The sequence below is a fragment of the Physeter macrocephalus genome, chromosome 20, assembly GCF_002837175.3.
Source record: "Physeter macrocephalus isolate SW-GA chromosome 20, ASM283717v5, whole genome shotgun sequence".
Taxonomy (NCBI): Eukaryota; Metazoa; Chordata; class Mammalia; order Artiodactyla; family Physeteridae; genus Physeter; species Physeter macrocephalus.
Window position 1 is genome coordinate 4979877 of NC_041233.1, and position 20731 is coordinate 5000607.

The 20731-nt window shown below is 49.8% G+C and overlaps 1 protein-coding gene across 2 annotated transcripts in view; it reads left to right on the forward strand.

The window, feature by feature from the left end:
- SLC35F3 (solute carrier family 35 member F3) overlaps positions 1-20731 on the forward strand; it is a 296200-nt gene that overhangs the window by 185354 nt on the left and 90115 nt on the right. For both annotated transcript variants that reach the window (XM_024115727.1, XM_024115728.1), the window contains one exon: positions 13500-13824. In XM_024115727.1, coding sequence (XP_023971495.1) covers positions 13500-13824 — 325 coding nt within the window. The remainder of the gene's footprint in view (positions 1-13499; positions 13825-20731) is intronic.

Consider the following 20731-nt stretch of genomic DNA (forward strand, 5'->3'; position numbering starts at 1 on the left):
AGGGCTCGAACCCGTGTCCCCTGCATTGGCAGGCGGATTCTTAACCACTGTGCCAGCAGGGAAGTCCACGAGCTTGGTTTTTAAACCAACATTTGCATGTAAATGTCTGTGGATAGTGGAAAGTGTATTAAACTAAGAATCGGACGGATCCGGGGATCAAGACTCCCCTGATGCAGTTTGATGTATATAAATCATAAACACTGAGCCTCGGTTTCCTCAGCTGCAGAAGAGAACTAACAACTTACCTCAGCAGAATTTGGGGAATGAATGCAGTGAGGTGGGTAGGTAGGTGACAATACCTAGCACATGGCCTGGCACACAGTAGGTGCTTAATAAATATCTGGCAATCCTCCAGTCACAGACTGTCTCGCACCTTCAGCAAACCTTCTTGCTGTTCTCAAAGGGTGCGTGTGTGGGGTATCTAGAAGTATCTACAAGTGTCTAGAAGTATCTAGAAGCAGCATTCCAGTGATACTAGAAAGTCTCCAATGGCCTTTTTGTATAGGATACCTATGTGTGTGTCAGCAAGAGTCTGCAGGGCAAGGCTGATTAAACCTGCCCTGGGTATGCCTAGACTTTCATATAGCTCTTTCTCTATGCCTGCATTTTTTCCCTTGGTATTTGTGTTCAATTTGGCTTTGGGTCTATTTTCTGCAACCATTTGCATCTTGCGTGCTTGTTTTGGAAGTGTTGAATCATTTTGTTTTGCCTTGGATGCACAGGATAAGGTGGTCCCCATACGGTGGCTGTTTCTGTGTGGATGGCAGGCAGGCTTCAGGAACGGAACCACAGCCAGCAAGGAATATTTATTAGCTTGTGCGGTGTGTCTTCTAAGGGGAGGCAAGAAGGCACCAGCATGTGGTACATATAAAACCAAAATAGAAAATACAGCGCTTAGTGGAACTCAGACACAGGAAGGTGGACAAGATGACTTCATTTACCCAACAAATACCTCCTCCGACCCTGCTCTGTGTCCTTTGTCTACTTTCAGTCTAGTGGGAAAGAGACATACAGATAAATAAATTATCCAGCGCAAGGTAGTAAGTTGTGCTTCAGAGCTGGGGACAGAGTATTACCGGGACGCTGATAACTGGGTGATCTGAGGAGGAGGCTTGTGAGGTAGAGGCATTGCAATGGGAATGAGAAAACTTGTCAGGCAAGGAGGGGAGAGGACGCTTTTTCTGGCGGAGGGAATGGCGTGTGCACAGTTCTGGCCAGAAAGCATGAGGAGTCTGCAGCTGGGCCTCACGTAGGAGTCGAGGCTTGAAAAGGGACTTCCAGCCGGTGTGATGGCGTCTGTCCTGTCTGACGGCACATCTTGTTTTCATATTCCTTTCCTGGCATTCCCACCGGACTCAGACCCTGGATATCGATCAGTAATACATCTTTAGGAGGGTATTTACTTGGATCATCTATATTCACAACCGGCTAACTCACGTTCAGTAAAATTACATGCACTGGAATTAATGGCTGAGAACAAGACAGTAAATTCCCCCAAGAGGCCGGCCACATGTAGAATTGTGGAAAGAATGAGGGCTTTGGAGTTAGATGGACTGGGTTTGGGGCCCGCCACTCCTGCTGAACCAGGTAACTTTGGTTTAATGATTAGAGCTCTCTGGGAATCAGTTTTTTGGTATGGAAATGACAGTTACAATATATCCCTCTTGATGATGAGAGTAGGGAACTCCCTGACTGTCTGGTGGTTAGAACTCTGCGATTCCACTGCAGGGGGCGCGGGTTTGATCCCTGGTCGGGGAACTAGGATCCCACAAGCCGTGCGGCGCAGCCAAAAAAAAAATAAAATTAAAAAAAATGATAAAGATTAAGATGCCATTGGCGGTCCCAGCAAGGGAGACAGGGGACGTCCAATTGAGACAAGTTGAAGGTGAGGCTTTGGCGGTTCCTTCAAGGGCAGGTGTGGCGTGTAGGAGACAAGGATACGGGAGAAAGAGGTGGTGGTGGCCGAGTGACAGCTCAGGTGGGAGGTGGCCCCGTGGAGGTGAACAGGCTGGCCCAGAAGCCTGCTGGCCACAGACGCCAGGGAGATAGGAGGCAGGAGAGGAGGCAGAACCCAGATCCTAGGGCATCGTGGAGACCCCAGGAAGAAAGCCAAAAAAGGGGAAGCGTGGTGGAGCATCAGGTACGGCCAAAGGATGTGGTTGCGCAGAAACAGTTTTAAGTGGGTGCTGGTTCCCCAGCCAGATGGCAAAGGGTGAGTGTTTGGGAAAGGAGAAGAGAAGCAGGTAAAGGTGTCCAGCAGGGAGAGAGGTGGGGGGAGTTATGCTCTCTTTAGGGGACAGGGGAGGGACTTGGGGAGAGCAGGCGGTTCTGGAAGCCAGAGGAAGGAGGCTGGTGCCGGGACAGGTCTGTGGTGGCCCCAGGAGAATGTGACTGACGCATCTGGAGGCGGGGGAGGGCTAGGGGGAGGGCAAGGGGGAGGGGGAGGGGGAGGGGGGCCCTGGGAGAGCAAAACGGACCAGAGAAGGGGTGGTTAGCCCAGCAAAGGAGAAGGGAAGAGATGAGGGCAAAGACACACAGAAATGTGGGCTGCCGGGGAGGGAAGCTGAGGACCTGCGCCGGTGACTTGGATCTTCTTTGTCATGTATGAAGTGGCACTGTCTCCCAGAAGTGATGGATGGGGATTCGAGTGACGGATGGAAGGCTCGCAGAGGTGGGACAGTGTTCGCAGGACCTGTATGGGAGAGGCAAGAAGAGACGTAATTCTTGAAAGCCTTTTAGGCGAGTGGCCCGTCCTCACTGGTTAAGACACCGTGTCCCTTGGGGGGAGCGTGTAGGGGAAGAACCCCGCCTGGGAGCAGGACATTTTTTGTGTCCTGCTCCACCACTAGCTGATTCATGTATCAGACGTGTCTCCTCATCTCCTGGAGCCCAGGCTTCTTTTTTCTGAAAAGAAAGGGGATTAGAGTAGATCTTCCATTGGCTCTTTCAGCAGGAACAGTCTATGAGTCTATGAGGAGCTTACTCATTACCAGAGTTTGGTTTATTTGATTAAACCCTCTACTAGCTCTAACCAGAGAGCAGAGCTCTGAGGGAATTAGACCCAGCACAAGTCAGAAATTTGGCGTGTGTGTGCACGCATGTATGAACGTGTATGTGTGTGCTTGTGCATGTGTGTAGGTGCGTGTATGCTTATGTATGTATGTATGTGCATGTGTCTGTGTGTGCATGTGTGTATATATGTGCCTGTGTGCTTGTGTGTGTGTATATATGTGCTTGTGTATATGTGTGTGCGTGTGCATGTGTGCATATGCGTGTGCATGTGTGTGTGCGTTTCAGGGGTGGGATCTGGCATTGGAGCAGGAGGAGGAAAGACCAGCTAGGTGAGCACCTAGATTCTGTGAATCTTCAGCAGCAGGAAAGCATGGGACTCCAGACAGCAGCCCCCCGATGACGGGGGTACAAAAAGCGGTCTAGAAACACCCCAAAGAGGAGCATGCAACTTCTCAGCTTTGCCTAGGGCTGGCCCAGGCGTTTCCACAGCAAAGCCTCTCTGCCCGGGATGAGCTCAGCCCATCACCCTCAGCCCACGCAGAGGGCCTGCCCTCGGGGAGGGGTGAAGCCGAGGAGGACACCTGTCACACCTTAAGGCCGAGTCCACTTGGGTCCTTGACCACGCAAGCTCAGTCCTGCCTTACAGGTGTACGTTACACGACTCCGCTGAGAACGGGATGTTTTAGAAGACAATGCTCTGTGCATCAAGATGAGTTGTGTAACCACCCAGGCCACCAGTTAAAATATCACCCTTGTTCCCCTGCTCCCCTCCAGGGGGGAAGGCTCCACGCACCCCTTGCTTCCTGGGGGGCCGTGCTGCACGCAGTCTGCCCTCCTGAACCCCTCTCTCCCCGTGAGACATGGAAGCCAGACTCCCACCACATGGATGTGAGGGCATCCTCTGATAAATAGAAATGGCGGAGATGAGGGGGGTGTGCTCATGTCGGTGTTTGTGTGCGGGTCACCAGCAGCGCTGGAATATCTCCTGATCTGTCCCTGGTGAGCGCCTGCTGTGTACAGAAGTGTCATGTGCCCGGGCGGGCGGTGGAAACGGTGAGACTTCGGGAGGCTGAACAGGCCACGACTGGCAGGCACGGGGATTAAAACTGATCCCCTCCAGCCCAGGTGTCTAAAGACCACGGGTCCAAACAGGCCCTCGCTCCCCTCCCAAGTGGCCTCATCCCTCCCTTAAGGCGCAAAGGGCATTATTTCAAGCTTACGCGTATCCAGTCACGCTCTCACAAGTCACGTGCGCCTTGGGCTGTGAACATTCCAGAATTGTTCTAAATCCACTGCAAGAGGCACTGTGATTTGGACATTGGGAGTTATTCGGGGACCTCTAAGGATGTGAGGAGTGGGGCAGAAAGGCTGGTACAAGTGTCTGTTCACTAGAGTGGTGGTGATGGCAGGAGAGTGGACCAGATCTAGGCCTGACTCAGACTAGCTCTGCAGCCGGGTGGAACTTCCGGGGAATCTCGGACAAACCTCCCATCATCCCATTGCACCCCGCAAAAAGCAGCCTTCATTCACCTCCCAATTCTGTATCCACACCAGGGAAAGAATTTGGGTTTTTAAAAACAACTTTGCAGCTGCCATGTTTTCTTCTATCTCTACACACTGATCTCCAGGAATCACAACAAAGACTTAAGCAATTCAGAGAAGGCAGACAAATATAAGGGAGTACCTGATATTTCTAATCTAGTCATCTGCGGCAGTTCTTTCTTTCTTTTTTTAAAAAATATATCTTTTAGGGGCTTCCCTGGTGGCGCAGTGGTTGCGCGTCAGCCTGCCGATGCAGGGGAACCGGGTTCGCGCCCCGGTCTGGGAGGATCCCACATGCTGCGGAGCGGCTGGGCCCGTGAGTCATGGCCGCTGAGCCTGCGTGTCCGGAGCCTGTGCTCCGCAACGGGAGAGGCCGCAGCAGAGGGAGGCCCGCATACCCCCCCCCAAAAAAAAATCTTTTATTTTAGAATAGTTTAGATTTACAGAAAAGTTGCAGAGACACTGCAGAGAGTTAGTAAATACTTCACATCCAGTTTCTTCTATTATTAACATCTTCTCTTAGTATGGTACATTTGTCACAATTAATGAACCAATATTGATGGATTACTATTAACTAAAGTTCATACTTTATTTGGGTTTCTTTAGTTTTTAACCTAATGTCCTTTTTCTGGTCTAGGATCCGATCTAGGATACCACATTGCATGTCTTTCTAGTCTTCTCGGCTATGATATGGCAATTATTTCTTCTCCTAAGAGGTTATCACAGGAAATAGTCATCCACAGCTCATCACCACATCCTGTCCAGCACAGTGACGGCTCTCGGTCCGTGCCTCACCCCTTCACAAACACAGCGCAGTCCCTTCTGTAATACCGTCAGGTCAGTCTGCTCAGGTTGCCATGACAAAGCACCGCAGTGTGGATGACTTAACAGACATTTATTTTCTCACAGTTCTGCAGGCTGGAAGTCCAAGGTCAAGGTGTGGGCAAATTTGGTTTCTGGTGGGGACTCTCTTCCTGGTTTGTAGATGGCCACCTCCTTGCTGTGCCCTCACATGCCTCCCCTCTGTGTGCACAAAGAGAAGACAGGAGAATGTAAGTCCACCAACCCTATCAGATCAGGGCCCCACCCTTATGACCTCATTTAACCTTCATTATGTCCATCTGCAAATACAGCCATACCGGAGGTTACAGTCTTAGCATATAAACTGAGGGAGGACACAGACACTCAGCTCATAACAGCCCTCATTCCATGGTGGTGAGTCCCAGCCCAGAGTTCCATACATACTCAGGATGTTCCAAATTTAAAAACAGAGTCTGTCCTCTTGGAATCTTGAAGTCCCTCTTTAGTGATTGGCAGTTCTGACTGGGGTGTTCAGCACCATGGTCCTGATCAACTTCCAAAGGGAAGACTAAGGATGCTCTGCATTCCTCTGGATGCTTTGGAGTCAGACAGATGCTGGGAACTGCATTCAGCCTCTCACTAGTCTGTGACCTTGGGAGAGTAACTGTCAGACCCCTCAGCTGTCCCATCCGCAAAGCAAGGATAGTCACACTCCAACATTAAGACACGTTTTTTAAAAAAGGTATATAATCTCCTGGCAGAGAACATGGCATATATGCTGTGTGTTTAATTGTCACTTGGGGGATTCCCTGGCCATCCAGTGGTTAATACTTGGCACTTTCACTGCTGTGGGCCCAGGTTCAGTTCCCTGGTTGGGGAGCTAAGATCCTGCAAGCCACGCGCATGGCCTAAAAAAATTAAAAAATAACCGTCACTTGCCTTTTACTTCCCTGTGTCCTCCTTCTTCTCCGTTACTCAGAGTCAAGTTTAATTATCTGTGGATTCTATCTTTTCCCAGGGACAAGTGCCAGTCAGGAGCACGGCTGAGGCCTCAGCATGTATGAATAGTGGGAACATTTTCTGACCCAAAGTCCAAGAATCCAAACAGATGGTCTGGCAACTGCAGGTGGACATCATTGGTCAGGATATGTAAAATCAGGATGGCTTTGGGGACACCCAGGGCCCATGGTGGCCTGATACACTTGACAGCCTTTTCTTCCCTTCTCTCCAAACCACTGCCTGAGAAAAAACAATCACCCATAAATTCACTGAGCAAGTATTTAATGAGTAGATGAGATAAACAAAACCCAAACTGCATTTTTGGGAGATGAATTACACTTGCAAATGGCCATAAACAAAAGCTTTCTTCCAAGCTCCTGATTTTATAAAAGCTATTTAGTTGGGTGACTGGGCCCTGAACGGGTATATGCATCAGTGATCAACAAATGGGAAAATTGTTCATCAAGCCTTCTTCCCCTGGGCAGTCCAGAAAAATAAAAGGGTGGTGGCTGTATTCCCAGAGCAGCTGTCAACTGTGTTTGTTTGGATTGGATTTGGAGACACAGAACCATCTATGACGTGGACACTGTAAGTCCCTCCACTCAGACTGAGCAAGCTCTCCTAGGGAAGGGGGTGTCTGCCTTATGCTCCACGGTAGGTGTCAATAAATGTTTGTTGGCTGAGTGGCCTAAAAATTTAACTAGTCCAGGGCTTCCCTGGTGGCGCAGTGGTTGAGAGTCCTCCTGCCGATGCAGGGGACACGGGTTCGTGCCCCGGTCCGGGAGGATCCCACACGCCGTGGAGCGGCTGGGCCCGTGAGCCATGGCCGCTGAACCTGCGCGTCCGGAGCCTGCGCTCCGCAACGGGAGAGGCCACGGCAGTGAGAGGCCCACGAACCGCAAAAAAAAAAAAAAAAAAAAAAAAAAAAAAAAAAAAAAATAATAATAATAATAATTTAACTAGTCCATCCAAGAGAAACGAAAACATATCCACACAAAGACTTATATGTGAGTGTTCATAGCAGCATTATTCACAGTAGCCAAAAAACTGTAAACTATACCCCTCTCCATCAACTGGTAACTGGATAAACAAAATATGGGACTTCCCTGGTGGCGTGGTGGTTAAGAATCCGCCTGCCAATGCAGGGGACACAGGTCCGAGCCCTGGTCAGGGAAGATCCCACATGCCGTGGAGCAGCTAAGTCCGTGCGCCACAACTATGGAGCCTGCGCTCTAGAGCCCACGAGCCACAACTAATGAGCCCTCGTGCCACAACTACTGAAGCCCGCGCACCTAGAGCCCGTGCTCCGCAACAAGAGAAGCCACCGTGATGAGGTGCCCTCGCACCGCAACGAAGAGTAGCCCCCACTCGCCGCAACTAGGGAAAGCCTGTGCGCAGCAATGAAGACCCAACGCAGCCAAAAATAAATAAATAAGTTTTTTAAAAAAACAAAAACAAAATATGGAATATCCTTATAGACTACTACCCAGATGTAAAAAAGAATGAACTCCTGACGCATGCTATGTACCCCATGGAGGAACCCCAGATACATTATGCTAAGTGAAAGAAGTCAGATGTGAAAGTTTACAAATTCATATGATATATACAAAGGAGGGAAATCTGTAGACATGGAAAGCAGATTTGTGGTTGGCTGGGGTTGCGGGGGGATGGGGAGCAACTACAGATGCATGAGGACCCATTCTGAGGTGATGGAAATGTTCTAAGACTGGATGGTGGTGATATAGTTTCACAATTCTGTAGATTTACTGAGGATCATGAATTGCACTCCTGAAACAAGTGAATTTTATGGTTATGAAAATTAAGCCTCAAAAAAGCTTTGAAGGGCTTCCCTGGTGGCGCAGTGGTTGAGAGTCCACCTGCCGATGCAGGGGACACAGGTTCGTGCCCTGGTCCGGGAAGATCCCACATGCCGTGGAGCGGCTGGGCCCGTGAGCCATGGCCGCTGAGGCTGCATGTCCGGATCCTGTGCTCCGCAACAGGAGAGGCCACAACAGTGAGAGGCCCGCGTACCACAAAAAAAAAAAAAAAAGGGCCCGTGAGCCATGGCCGCTGAGGCTGCATGTCCGGATCCTGTGCTCCGCAACAGGAGAGGCCACAACAGTGAGAGGCCTGCGTACCGCAAAAAAAAAAAAAAAAAAAAAAAAGCTTTGAAAAATTAAGTGTATAGATCTTACTGATAGAGGTGTCATTGGGAGGTGTCTTCTCCTGCTCTCTACATGGTGCTATCTCTCTGCTTTCAGGAGGCTGGGACCAGGCCAGCCAGTGGGTGGTCTTTGAGCCCAGCGCTGGGTCCTTCATCCCTAAGACATGACTCTTGCACTTTCTAAGTGCAAAACTTCCTGGACTCTTCTTCAGAGAGCGTCACCAAGGGTCTACTTATTCTCAGGGGACCTCAAAAAAGAAACATTTGTGTTCTCTTGGAAGTTTGCAAGAGCCATTTTATGGGAACTTGAAGTTGAGAGTGAGTGATTTTCTAATTGTTCTAGCCTTCTCATTGGAGAAATGGCTTTCACTAAATAAACTTAAAAAGCCCCCAGTTCATCATTTGCTCAGCAGAAAGCAATGGACAGCTCATGAGACAGAAGACTTGCCTGGGTCCCAGAATGAGTTAGCGGCTAAACCAGACCTCCAGCTCACCCGTTAGGACTTAGAGTTTCCTTCCGCTGAGCAGACATTGCCTCTAGGTACTGCTTGACCGAAGAGTGCATATGTTTTATAAATTCCTGGTAGGAGAGAAGTATCAGGTGTGATTCTGCAGGTAGGGCTAATATATGGTTTCAGTAAATTGCCTGACTCTGAACAGAGCTCAGGATGGATGTTCACGCACAGGTATGGTTATATCTTGGCACGCCGTGGAGTATACGTTGTATACTGGAGAACACTCCCCTTACAAACACACACACACACACACACACACACACCCCTTTCTCCAAAATGCTCAGTGGAAGCAGCTCTGGTAATAGAACTGGGAAGAGCCCGCCTGTCCCCCAGCGCTTCTGAGTGAATTAAGTGGCATAAACAAAGCGTTTAGAGGCAGCAGTGACCGCATCTGTCAGCACAACCATTGGGCCAGAGAATATAATCTACTTTGCACTGAGCCCAGAACTCTTGGCTCAAGTGCAGGGTTAGGATGGAAAGTTCAAGATCATAAATAGAGGGGTTGTTAGTGGGGAGGGGATGTTAGTGAGTGAGGGTGACATAAACAGTATTTCTAGTTGTGTGATAATAGTCAAAGGGGCTGGGACGGGACACAGCGTGAGGCTCATTCAGTATGGATTTCTTCGAGGCACTCTGTACTGCGTCTTTCAGGGGTGATAAAAGAGAGATACCAAGCACAGAGGAATCCCTCGACTTGTTAATTTAGGAGGGGAGAGAAAGTAAACCAAAGTTTTTTGCACAGGAAGATATGAGAGGCTTTTGAGAGTGGATATTCCGCCCCCCCCCCCCCGCCCCAGTGTAATTCCTTCTCTCTGAAATCTGAGCATCAGTTGGACAGCTTGTTGAAAATGACCTTGAGAGTAGTAGGGTGGTATGCATTTGTTGCGTTTCAAATCGCAGAGAATAAATGCGTCTGCTAACGAAATTCATTATGTCATTCTTTACCTATGCTTCAACTAATTTTATCTGTTTGTTATGGACACTGGGGCATGTATAATGTATATTTACTTCCTAGACAGTGTAAATTCCAAAATCTGAATTTGCTGAAGTCCCTTCCACCAGCCTGGCAATTTCTCCACTGCGTGTCTGACCAAAGCAAGATTGAGCATCACAGTGGGGCAAGGAAACGGTGGATTTCAGATCTCACCACCTTCCTCACGGCTCCTGGGGCAGACCAGGTGTGTTCCTGACCCTGAACTTTGCTTCTCTTGTTCCTCAGCCTTTCTATGCTGCAAGGCCCAGGCCAAGCTTCTGCTTTCTCCGACTCTTCCTGCTGCGATCACAGCCCACGCTGGTTGCGCTGTCTTCAGAATTTGTGTTACAGTCAAATCACTCCATTTGTAGTTGTTCTGTAATTCTTTCATAGATCCATTTTGTCACTCCCAGATAGACTGTAAGTTCCTGAAGAGCAGGACGTAATCATGTTTTATATTTATTTATTGACCGCCCAGAGTTCTTGGCACATGGCAGATGGAGACTTCATGGCAACTTCCTAGCGGATTGAAATGCTCCTAGGATGCGTCGTACTATACAGAGCCCTGTGAGATTTATAAAGTCCATGCTCTTATGCATCAGGGTAAATGACTGCTGGCCAAAAATATAGTATGATCCCAGTTTTGCTGTGTGAGTGTGTGTGTGTGTGTGTGTGTGTGTGTGTATGTGTCGTGCAAAGATACAAAAGACTGGGGAAAGTGCAGCAAAATGTCCAGCGATATCTCTGGGTACTAAGATTAGTATACAGTGCATTGCTTTTTATTTATTCTATGCAGTACTTTTCTAAAGATTCTATAAAGAATATTTTTAGTTTACATGAAGTAGGTCTAGTTTAAAAGAATTATTAGGAATGATCAGGTATTGAAATTGATAAGTGATTATTACTATAAGAGACTTGGTGTGGTGAAACGGAAAGTTTGCAATGAATTAGGTTTGGACACCTCTGATTCTTTATGGGTCTATTCCAGTGTTTCCCAAAGTGTGTTCCAAGGGACCCCAGTCCTATCACAGGTGTTACGTTTCGATAATATGGGAAGCACACATTCTCTAGCTGCATTTTGGAAATCTACCACATCCATTAGCCCTGAATACTCCTACAGCAAAGGAACCTGTCTGACTTACCTAGTGTTTCCCAAACTTTTCTGATTGTGGGATCCTTTTTTTCTTATAATACCTGTTAACTGCATTACACTTTGGGAAACATCATTCTATCTTATTTTTAAATAATAGAGCGCAAAATGTCTTTATTTTGTTTGTGTATTATCAGTATTCCCCTGGTCAAATAAGCCAGAGAGGTTACAAAGTTAGAGAATAACTTCTTTTATCCAAATCTGTAAAAGCATTTTAACAGTACAATCTTACAAGATTTGATGATTTTTCTCTTTCATTGTAACAGCAACATAGCATCAGTCTTCGCTTCATCCTTTAAGTTTTAAAACTTAAAACTTAATCTGCCATAATGCAAAACTAGATGAAAAAACATGCTGTGAGCCTGAATTTTTTTCAACCTCCTCCAGACTCCCTTCTTAAATGGCCAGTTAGTACTGTGAAACTGCATTGCCTTTCTAGGTGGACTTTTTTTTCATCTCCGTAATTATCTTTTCAGTAGGACTTTCTGATAGTTGATGCTGGTAGTCGAGGAATCTGCCAGCCCACAACACTGCTTGAAAATGATCCCAGTAGTGAAGGGTTGCAGAGGCTCACCCCAAATGTCAGAGAACCAGTGTATAAATTGAAACGTGCATGCTTCTGTCTGAAAATGAATTTGCCGTAAGTTGTAGGGATTCATTGTGAACAAAATCAAGACGTCCTGGTGGGAGGGCATCAAACAAAAGGGGAGGAATCTGCCTTGCTTTTGCCTCCTCTGCTTCTCCCTGCCCTGCAGCCCATGCCAGAAACAGACAACTTGTTGGAAGTTCAGAGGGGGTCAGCCATTTGGTTTTCCAAGGGCTTTCTGACTCAGGTATATACACACATGAAAAGAAAGAGGAAGAGGGAGATTAAAAATAAAGCAGGTGAAGAAGCACAGTACAGATGGGGTCAAGGATTTTGGGTCAGTAAAGACATTATCTCTCCTTGACCAGCCACAAAGGCTTAGGATGACCTTTGGCTAAAAGAGATACAACCAGGGAATTCCCTGGTGGTCTAGTGGTTGGGACTCAGCGCTTTCACTGCCAAAGGCCCGGGTTCGATCCCTGGTCACAGAACTAAGATCCCACAAGCCGCGAGGTGAGGCAAAAAAAAAAAAAAAAAAAAAAAAAAAGAGATACAACCAGACCTGGCAATTAATGATAGGATTAGCTAACCCCTGTATAATAGGCTACCTTGAATCAGGATTTTGCCTCATAGAATTATTATATTTCAGACAGTATGATGTGCAAAACTTGGTTTCATGGTATTAGAGCTATTTAAGTTACTGCCAAGTTTAAACAAAATCCATAGAGTACATTTGATGCCAATATATTTTGCACCCATCTCCTGTACCCTTACATTGTGTGCCCGCATTCAGCTAAGTGCCTGGCTGAACATATAAAAGGCAAGTAGGCTGTCCCCTGGAAATTCACATCCATCCATGGTCACATCTGATACAAGTTACAGCTCTGTTTAAATTTCCAGCTGACTGACCTGCACACAATCATGAATGAAAACCAAACAGTGGAAAATAACGCCTTTTCCACCTTCTCACGGTCTGTGGGAACAGTGCTGCTGCACAGCCGTGCTCTGGCCTGTAGCCTGGTTTCCAGAAGTCACACAATCCTCAAATGGAGCGTCTGAGGCCTTTCACAGCGCCAGCTGCCAGAGGCTGTGGTTTTTAAGTAACACTGCAAAGTGGGACGGACGGCCGTCAGCTGGAAGTCAGTAAGAGCAAATAGAGAAATAAGAGAGACAGATCTTTTTTGGCTCTCCATGCAAAAGAAGATGAGACTCTTGGCATCCCTGCCCTTAAGTAACAGGCAGGGGGGAGCTTCTGTCAGTGTCCTGGGAGATTTTAGAGGTCAAGGCCTGTGACCTCCTCAGGGGGGAATCCCCAGCCCCTAGCACCGCTCAGGCCGGGTAGCACATCACTCCGTGTGAGCTGACACTTGGTGAACTATTTCAGCCACTCTGTGTGCTCCGGAGAAATGCTTCCACTTCTCCAGATGGGCCCAGAGAGCGCCTCTTGAAGTAAAGATTCTGACGCCAGGGTTCCTGAGATTCTCCATCGCCAGCAGGCTGGGGATATGGGCCTGATGCTGCCAGCCCAATATGCACCATCTTTTGAGGGTCAAGATTCTAGAGGATCAGGAAACCACTGAAAATGTCTTGAAGTTTTGTTTCAGGAAGCTGCCTCCACGCCCCTATCCCCATCTCCCCGCCCCTCCCCCGGGTGGCCGGCCGTGACAATGACAGTTGGTTGCCCTCTTACTCCTGCACATCCTGGCCACGGGGAACGTGTGGAGGCCCCGGTTAACCGTGCCCCTCTCTTCCCCCAGGGGAGGAGCGCCTCCGGGACCCCCCGGGCCCGGCAGAGGCCCAGGCGCCGGTGGGGACCGACACCGGTGGCAGGCCGAGCCCTCGCTGCTGGAGATGTTCCCAGGCGCAGCTCAAGAAGATCTTCTGGGGCGTGGCAGTGGTGCTGTGCGTGTCCTCCTCCTGGGCCGGTGCCACCCAGCTCGCCAAGCTGACCTTCAGGAAGCTCGATGCTCCCTTCACCCTGACGTGGTTTGCCACCAACTGGAACTTTTTCTTCTTCCCGTTGTACTACGCGGGGCACGTCTGCAAGTCGGCAGAGAAACAGTCGGTGAAGCAGAGATACAGGTAGGTGCCTCGGGGATGCCAGGATGCCGGCCCGGCACTGGGCTGCTCTCCCGATCGCTGATGCTACCGGGCTGCCCTAGTGGCGGGCACTGAGAGGGGCCAGTGGGCACCGTGGTGAGAGGTCACTGTGTCACCTGCTGTCTTAGTGAGGTTCCAGGCTTGGAATTCTCTCCCCTCAGAGTGGTGAACACCTTTCCTCTGCCTCGAGCCCCTCAATGCTAGGAACTCCTTTATATTAGGAGAAGGCAGCATCTTCCAGAGGTGTGCTGTGGTAGGTCCCCAGAAAGGGTAGAAATGGGAAAACTCTGTAGCTCTTTTATCCCTCCTCAGACTGGGCTGGGGACAGGTCCATGGAGCCAGGTGACTCGGCTGCTTCCTGTAACTTACCTTCCCACGTGGCGATGTTCGTGGTGAAGATTACTCCTCTCCTCTCCAACCCAAGCCTTTTCCTCCTTTGGTTATGTGGTTGCATGGGTCTGAATATCTGGCAGACCCATGGGGTCGTCAGAGTCAAGGTACTCTTGGAGCTCTGTTGACTGTATTTTCTCGTTGCTATGATCTCACTGTATTTCCTCATTGGTGTGACCTCCCTTTAAAAGAGGTCGGAAACCCTGACACCAGCCCTCTGCCACAACGTACAGCAGGGCTCCCCCAGCCTCCTTGGGAGTCGGATGGTCATTGTTGGCCTTGGGGTCTCATCTGTGCCAGTCCCTGGATCTCATGGTCGCCCAAAGCTGAGGTCTTCTGTGGCTACGTCAAGGACCCACTGTTGGCCCAAATCAGATCTACTCAGACAAAAAAAACCCAGGGAAAGCATGCTGGCCAAGGTGACCAGATAGGCCCTGGGAATGTATCTTTCGTCAGCCCCAGAGGTGGGAAAGAATTTGAAAGCTGAGGGCTGTATTACTCTTTCACTACCGCCTTCTTCCCCACTTTACCGCCACCCCACCAGACAGCCCCCATGTCCCATTTACTGTCTGCTTCAGACTTCAGCCCCATTCTGAAAAGTTACCCTTAGAAGTTGCAAGCTAGCTAAAAACGCCATTGGGTCCAAGGAGCAAGGAGGTTTGGGAATGGAGGTCACACTCCCATCAGAATTTTTTCTGAGATGCTACCATTTTGTCACTGTAAAGTTAGACTTGGAGGTGTAAGGTTCAGAGGGAATTCGGGCCGGCTCCTTTGAAAGACCAAGTTGTAAGTCAGAGCACTCATTCTAGAAGAAGGAGCACTGATGGAGCTCAGGTTGAGTCACAAGACCGGCGTCACAGGTCCCCGTGGTGGAAGGGACTCAGAGGGGTTTCTCAAAACAAAACATGTGGCAGCCTGGAGCCTGGAACCGTCGCCCAGGCCTGGGGTATTGCCAGCGTTGACTTAAACTGGTGGCTTCATGGACCAGCCAGAAATCGCTCAAGAGGCACTTGAGGTACCTCTTCTGAACAGCAGCTAAAAGCAGGCTGAAACAAATCGGTTTAGAAACTTTGACAGGGCCCCAGATTGTCCCAAAGGCAAGAGAGAAATAATGGCCTGCTTTTCGTCACAGAGAAAAGCAAGTATTCAGTAAATGATGTATTTAACAGTAAAGTAGCCCTGAGTGTATTCAGTTTGTAATTAGGAGTTTGCCTTTCTTTAAACGGAGTAGAATATTTTGCCGCTGCCTCTCATAACGTGAGCGTATGTGCCCTTTCTTGATGGAGAATTACTGGAGGGGAGATGAAATGGTCTTTCCCTGCTTCCTTCAAACATGGCAGCTCAAAGAGGGCCTCCCCTGGGGAGCAGTACCCTCTACTGCTCTAAAGATGTATCTTCAACATGACACTTACCTTGGGACAAGACTAGCATTGCTGGCCACTTAGGGCAGGCCTGGCACCGTTAACCAATTGTGCTGAAAACAACACAGAAGGAACAAAGCTCTTTTACCAACGAAGTTGGGTAAAAGGTCAAGGGAGGAAAAAATGAAAGGTCATTGAAGCAGGTTAAACATAGAAAGACATCACACCTTGACTTCCTTGATTTCCTTGATAAGGAAGCCTATTGTCTTCCTGTAAAAAGTATCTGGGAAGAATCATGAGAGAATGATGGTGACTGGTATGTCAACTGGAGAACAGTGGAGGGTGGGGGGCAAAACCATCACTTGATTAGAGAAGCCAGTTAAAACCTTGCCCAATTTCTGTAATAAAGCTTAGCTCACCACTTAAAAAATCTTTCTGATTGTAAACTGTGTTCTCCCTCTGGCCAAACAGAGCTGCTAATTTAGCAACCAATTCTGGGGTATGTCGGTTAAGCCATGCACACCACTGGAGGAGTGAAGGAACATTCTTTCTCAAAAAAGGGAGAGAAAAATGTTAACATCACCGGCTTTACTTAGGAAGTCATGACTGTGTTACAACTCAAACTGGGAGTTCTTTTTTTTTTTTTTTTTTTTTTGGGGGGGCTGGTTTTTTTTTTTTAATTGAAGTATAGTCGATGTACAATATTATGTAAGTTACAGGTGTACAATATAGTGATCCACCATTTTTAAAGGTTATACTCCATTTATAGTTATTATAAAATATTGGCTGTATTCCCTGTATTGTACCATATATCCTTGTAGCTTGTTTTATACCTAGTAGTGAAGCCGAATCAGGCAACTGTACCCCGACACCGAACTGAATCTCAGAGACAGAATTTTGGGTGAAGTAGAAAAGAAGAGCTTTATTGCTTTGCCAGGCAAAGGGGGCCGCAGCAGGCTAATGCCCTCAAAACTGTGTGTCCCGACCTGGAGGGAGTAGTGAGGAGTTTTATAGCAATGGTTCAAAGAGGGTGTGATCAGCTCGTGGACATTGTGCTGATTGGTTGGTGGTGAGGTAAGTGGGAGTCTGCATCCTCAACCTTCTGGTTCCAACCAGTCTGGGGTCTACGTGCTTGTGGGCAGCAAACAGTTAACTTCTTCCACCTGGTGAGGGTTTCAGTGTCTGCAAAACAGCTCAAAGATACTGTTCTGTGTATCCCTTGAGGCAACCAGGACCCTGCCCCAAGGCTGCACTATTGTTTCTTGACTGCTCCTCTCTTGTCTCTGCATCCCCTCCCTTCCCTGATTAGCAACGGTCTGAACCTACCCCTTGGAACTCAGGGAACGTCTTGGAGGCTGAATGAAGCCTATTTCCTGTAATCAAGAAATGGGGGGACACAGAAAGGCTTTTGTGCCCAGGAGCCCCACAGGGTCCTGCTTGGTATGAGTAATTTGTACCTCTTAATCCCCTACCGAATTGGGAGTTCTTTAAACAGACTTTAGGAGTCCCAGAAGTGAAGGCAAACTGAAATCACATCTTCCATGTTTGTGCTTGTATCAAAATGAATGGAGAAGATGGAGAGTCAACTGAGGAGATGTGTCTGTGGGTGAAAGTGTTGCAGCAGGGAGCTGGGGAGAAACGGGAAAAGGCAGAGACCGTTTTCAGAGAAGGAAGCTGGCCCAATAAGCCAGCTTTTCTTGTGGTTTTCAAGAAGCAATCAGGTAGACGTTTCTTTTCTCTGAGCCCTCCCCGCCGAGGCTACTTCCCCAACGTGAACCTAGAAGAGTCAGCCGAAGCACAGGGAGGAAAGCATGTGGTGCCTCACACAGAGCTCCTCAAACCCTAGGCGTCTCCGAGACGTTGTTGCAGAGCCGACGATGATTCCGTAGGTCTGCGTGGACCCGAGGTTCTGCTTTCCTAACGAGCTTCCAGGAGATGCTAGTGCTGCTGGCCCCTGGGCTGGGCTTGGACTGTAAAGGTCCTGGAGTTGTTGCGTCTCAGCTGCACGGTTTTTAAAAGGTTGCTGATCTGCCCAAGCAAGTAGGAAGCAGGACTCACCACCGTACCATGTGAAACTGGCGAGTGACTGGCTTCAGGCTCCAGGGCTGCTTGAGTCCTAGTCCGCTGCCACTTGCAAGGGAGGGGAGGCTCCATGGGCAAGTCTTTTAAGCTCCGGGAGCCTCAGATGCTCGTTTGTAAACGGAGGGTGATGACACATGCACCGCCCAGCACAAAAGGTTGTCGTGTGATCGTATGAGACCCCATACGTGCAAGTGCCCTGGGGGCTGTGAAATGCCATAAAAATGCCAGGAATCCTATTGTGATATTCTCCGCGGGGTATGCAGCCCCTGCTCAGTTCATCGGCCGCCTCGTGGTGGCCTGTTTAAACTGCAGGGGTGGGTCTTACAGGGAGTGGCCAACCCCTGCAGGGTCATGCAGGTGTTACACCTTGCAGAAATCAGCTTGCAGGTCTGTTGGCTGCACAGGGCATTCTGGAATGATCAGGGCTTCCTGTGATGGGGCACTGTTGTCAGGAATTAGAGTGTGGATGTGAAAGCCTCTCAAGCCCAGCTGTCCTGGGTTTTCAGCCTCAAGCCTGTGGTCTCCCTAGTGACACCACCCCAGACTTCCGGGAGTAAAGCGAGCTCTTCTCTTTCCCCAGACCATCAACACCCCTCCCTCACCTTCCCTGTTTCTCACTGACAGCCAGTCTCAGGGATGCCCTGAGGAAGCAGTAGTGTCCAGGACCCAGGGAGGGCTCTGGCCACAGAGATGCGTGTGGGTGCTGCAGAAACTGTAGGCGTGACCTGAAAGGGGATTCAGCTCCCAGGAGTCTGTGCAAAGCCAGGCACCAGAGGGAGGCACACGGGGGAGGCCGTGTCAGGTTCATGGCCCTGGGGAGACTGTCCAGGGCAGGTGTGATGACACACAGCCTCCCAGCCCCTCTGACCCTGGGACAGGAGGACAGCGTCTCACATCCCAGGGCTGCCACGGCCAGCAGAAATCAGCCAGAGCAGATCTGGGGCACTTGCAGGCTTGTCAGAAGGCCTTCCAGGAATTTCTCCCAGTAGTGACCTCTTTTCATGAGCAAACACTAGAAGCTTCTGCTCTCCTGCGGCTGCCAGAGAAGTGAACGAATGATACAGTGGTGACAGATGTTTCCCTCGGTCTTTTGTAGTTCCAGGCTTCTGGAAGCTAGCCAGTTTGTTCCGCTTCAGAAACGCCCGCAGATGTTCTGAGCCAAGAAAGGGCAGTTTTGATGCCACTCGTTTGTCTTCAGTCCCCCAAGGGCCGGGTGTGCGTTCGTAGAGGCACAGACTTACGCGGGATCCATAAGGGGTCTCGCCGCTGTAACTTTCGAAGTCTAAGGAGTAGAGAAGAGCGGTCCTTCTGGAAATGGTTATTGCACATCTTCTCAGGGATAGAATCATCACTGGTCCTTGTCGTCAAGGAGCCCACAGCCCGGTAAGGGAGTCAGATAGCCAGACAAGGTGAGGGTGTGTGCAGCGGGCCCAGGGGAGAGGCCCAGGTGCGTGGGTCCTGGGACAGGCGGAAAGGTTTCTTAGAGGAAGTGACCAAGGAGCAGTGTCTTGGAAGACAAGCAGATGGTCCTGTAGGCGCTGAATCCCGGGCAGGCAGAATAGTCTGGGGGTGGCACAGAGGCTGAGAGAGCACGGCACAGGGGAAGCTCCGATCGGGGGTGGAAAGTGGGTGGCGAGCCTCAGAGGAGCCGGAGGGCAGGCAGGAGCAGACCCCCTGACTCCTACGTGCGTATGCAGAGAAGGTTGGCTTCTGGTGCGAATGTGGGCAGGCAGTGAGAGTGGCGGGCAGAGAAGCCATCAGACTGGACCTTCAGCAGTGCCAGCATCCCTCTGTTGGGGACGGAACAGAGGGCACGTGGAGGCCGGGCCCGTAGAACAGGCGTGGGCTCGATGTCTGTGTGTCGGGGTGTCGACTGAAAAAAATGCACAACCTAAAAGTTGAGAGTTACGTTTTATTCAGTGGACATTCTGAGGACTTAAGCCCGGGACACAGCCTCTCAGATCGCTCTGAGGGACGGTTCCGAAGAGGCAAGGGGGGAGCCAGGATATCGAGGAGTTTTTGCAACAAAGACCAGGTTGTCGGAACCTCAAAAGATTACTGTGAATTAAAGAAAACCAGATATCTCGAAGTTAAGGAATTCAGCGCTTTTCTATGTATGGGAAGATGCAAGAGTCTGCGCTCACAGAAATCATCCCTTTGATGTGCACCTCAGCCCTCTGGGGCCAGCATCCTGTGCTTTCCCATCCTGAGTCCTCTCAGGGCGTAGGGTTGGAGGTGGCTGCAGCAGCTGAGGGCTTGGAGGTGGGCATCCTGTTTCCATCCTGAGTTCCCTCAGGGCTCACCATCGGGGTGGCTGTAATGTGATGGCTTGATGGCTGCAACATCCTTTGTTTACTGGTATGGCAGGTGGCACTTTTCATTCGCAGGGGCATGTGGGCACGTGTGAGTGACACAGATGTTGTTCCTGACCTTAGGAGCTCACATCCAAGTGGGAGAGAGACCCGTATGAAAAACAGAATGGGGTGTAATGGCGGGCGACAGTGGGGCAGACTGGCTGGGCTGCAGCTTGGATTTGAGGACAGGGCCAAGTGGAGGGTGGGACTAAACAGTCAGAGGCCGGGAAGGGGAGCCCTGTGGGTGCTGGCTTAAGGGGCTGGGGCTTCCCTGGTGGCGCAGTGGTTGAGAATCCGCCTGCCGATGCGGGGAACACGGGTTCGTGTTCCGGTCCGGGAAGATCCCACGTGCTGCGGAGCGGCTGGGCCCGTGAGCTATGGCCGCTGAGCCTGCGTGTCCGGAGCCTGTGCTCCACAACGAGAGAGGCCACAGCAGTGAGAGGCCCGCGTACTACCAAAAAAAAAAAAAAAAAAATCAAGTGTTTTGGGGCTTCCCTGGTGGCGCAGTGGTTGAGAATCCGCCTGCCGATGCGGGGAACACGGGTTCGTGTTCCGGTCCGGGAAGATCCCACGTGCTGCGGAGCGGCTGGGCCCGTGAGCTATGGCCGCTGAGCCTGCGTGTCCGGAGCCTGTGCTCCACAACGAGAGAGGCCACAGCAGTGAGAGGCCCGCGTACTACCAAAAAAAAAAAAAAAAAAATCA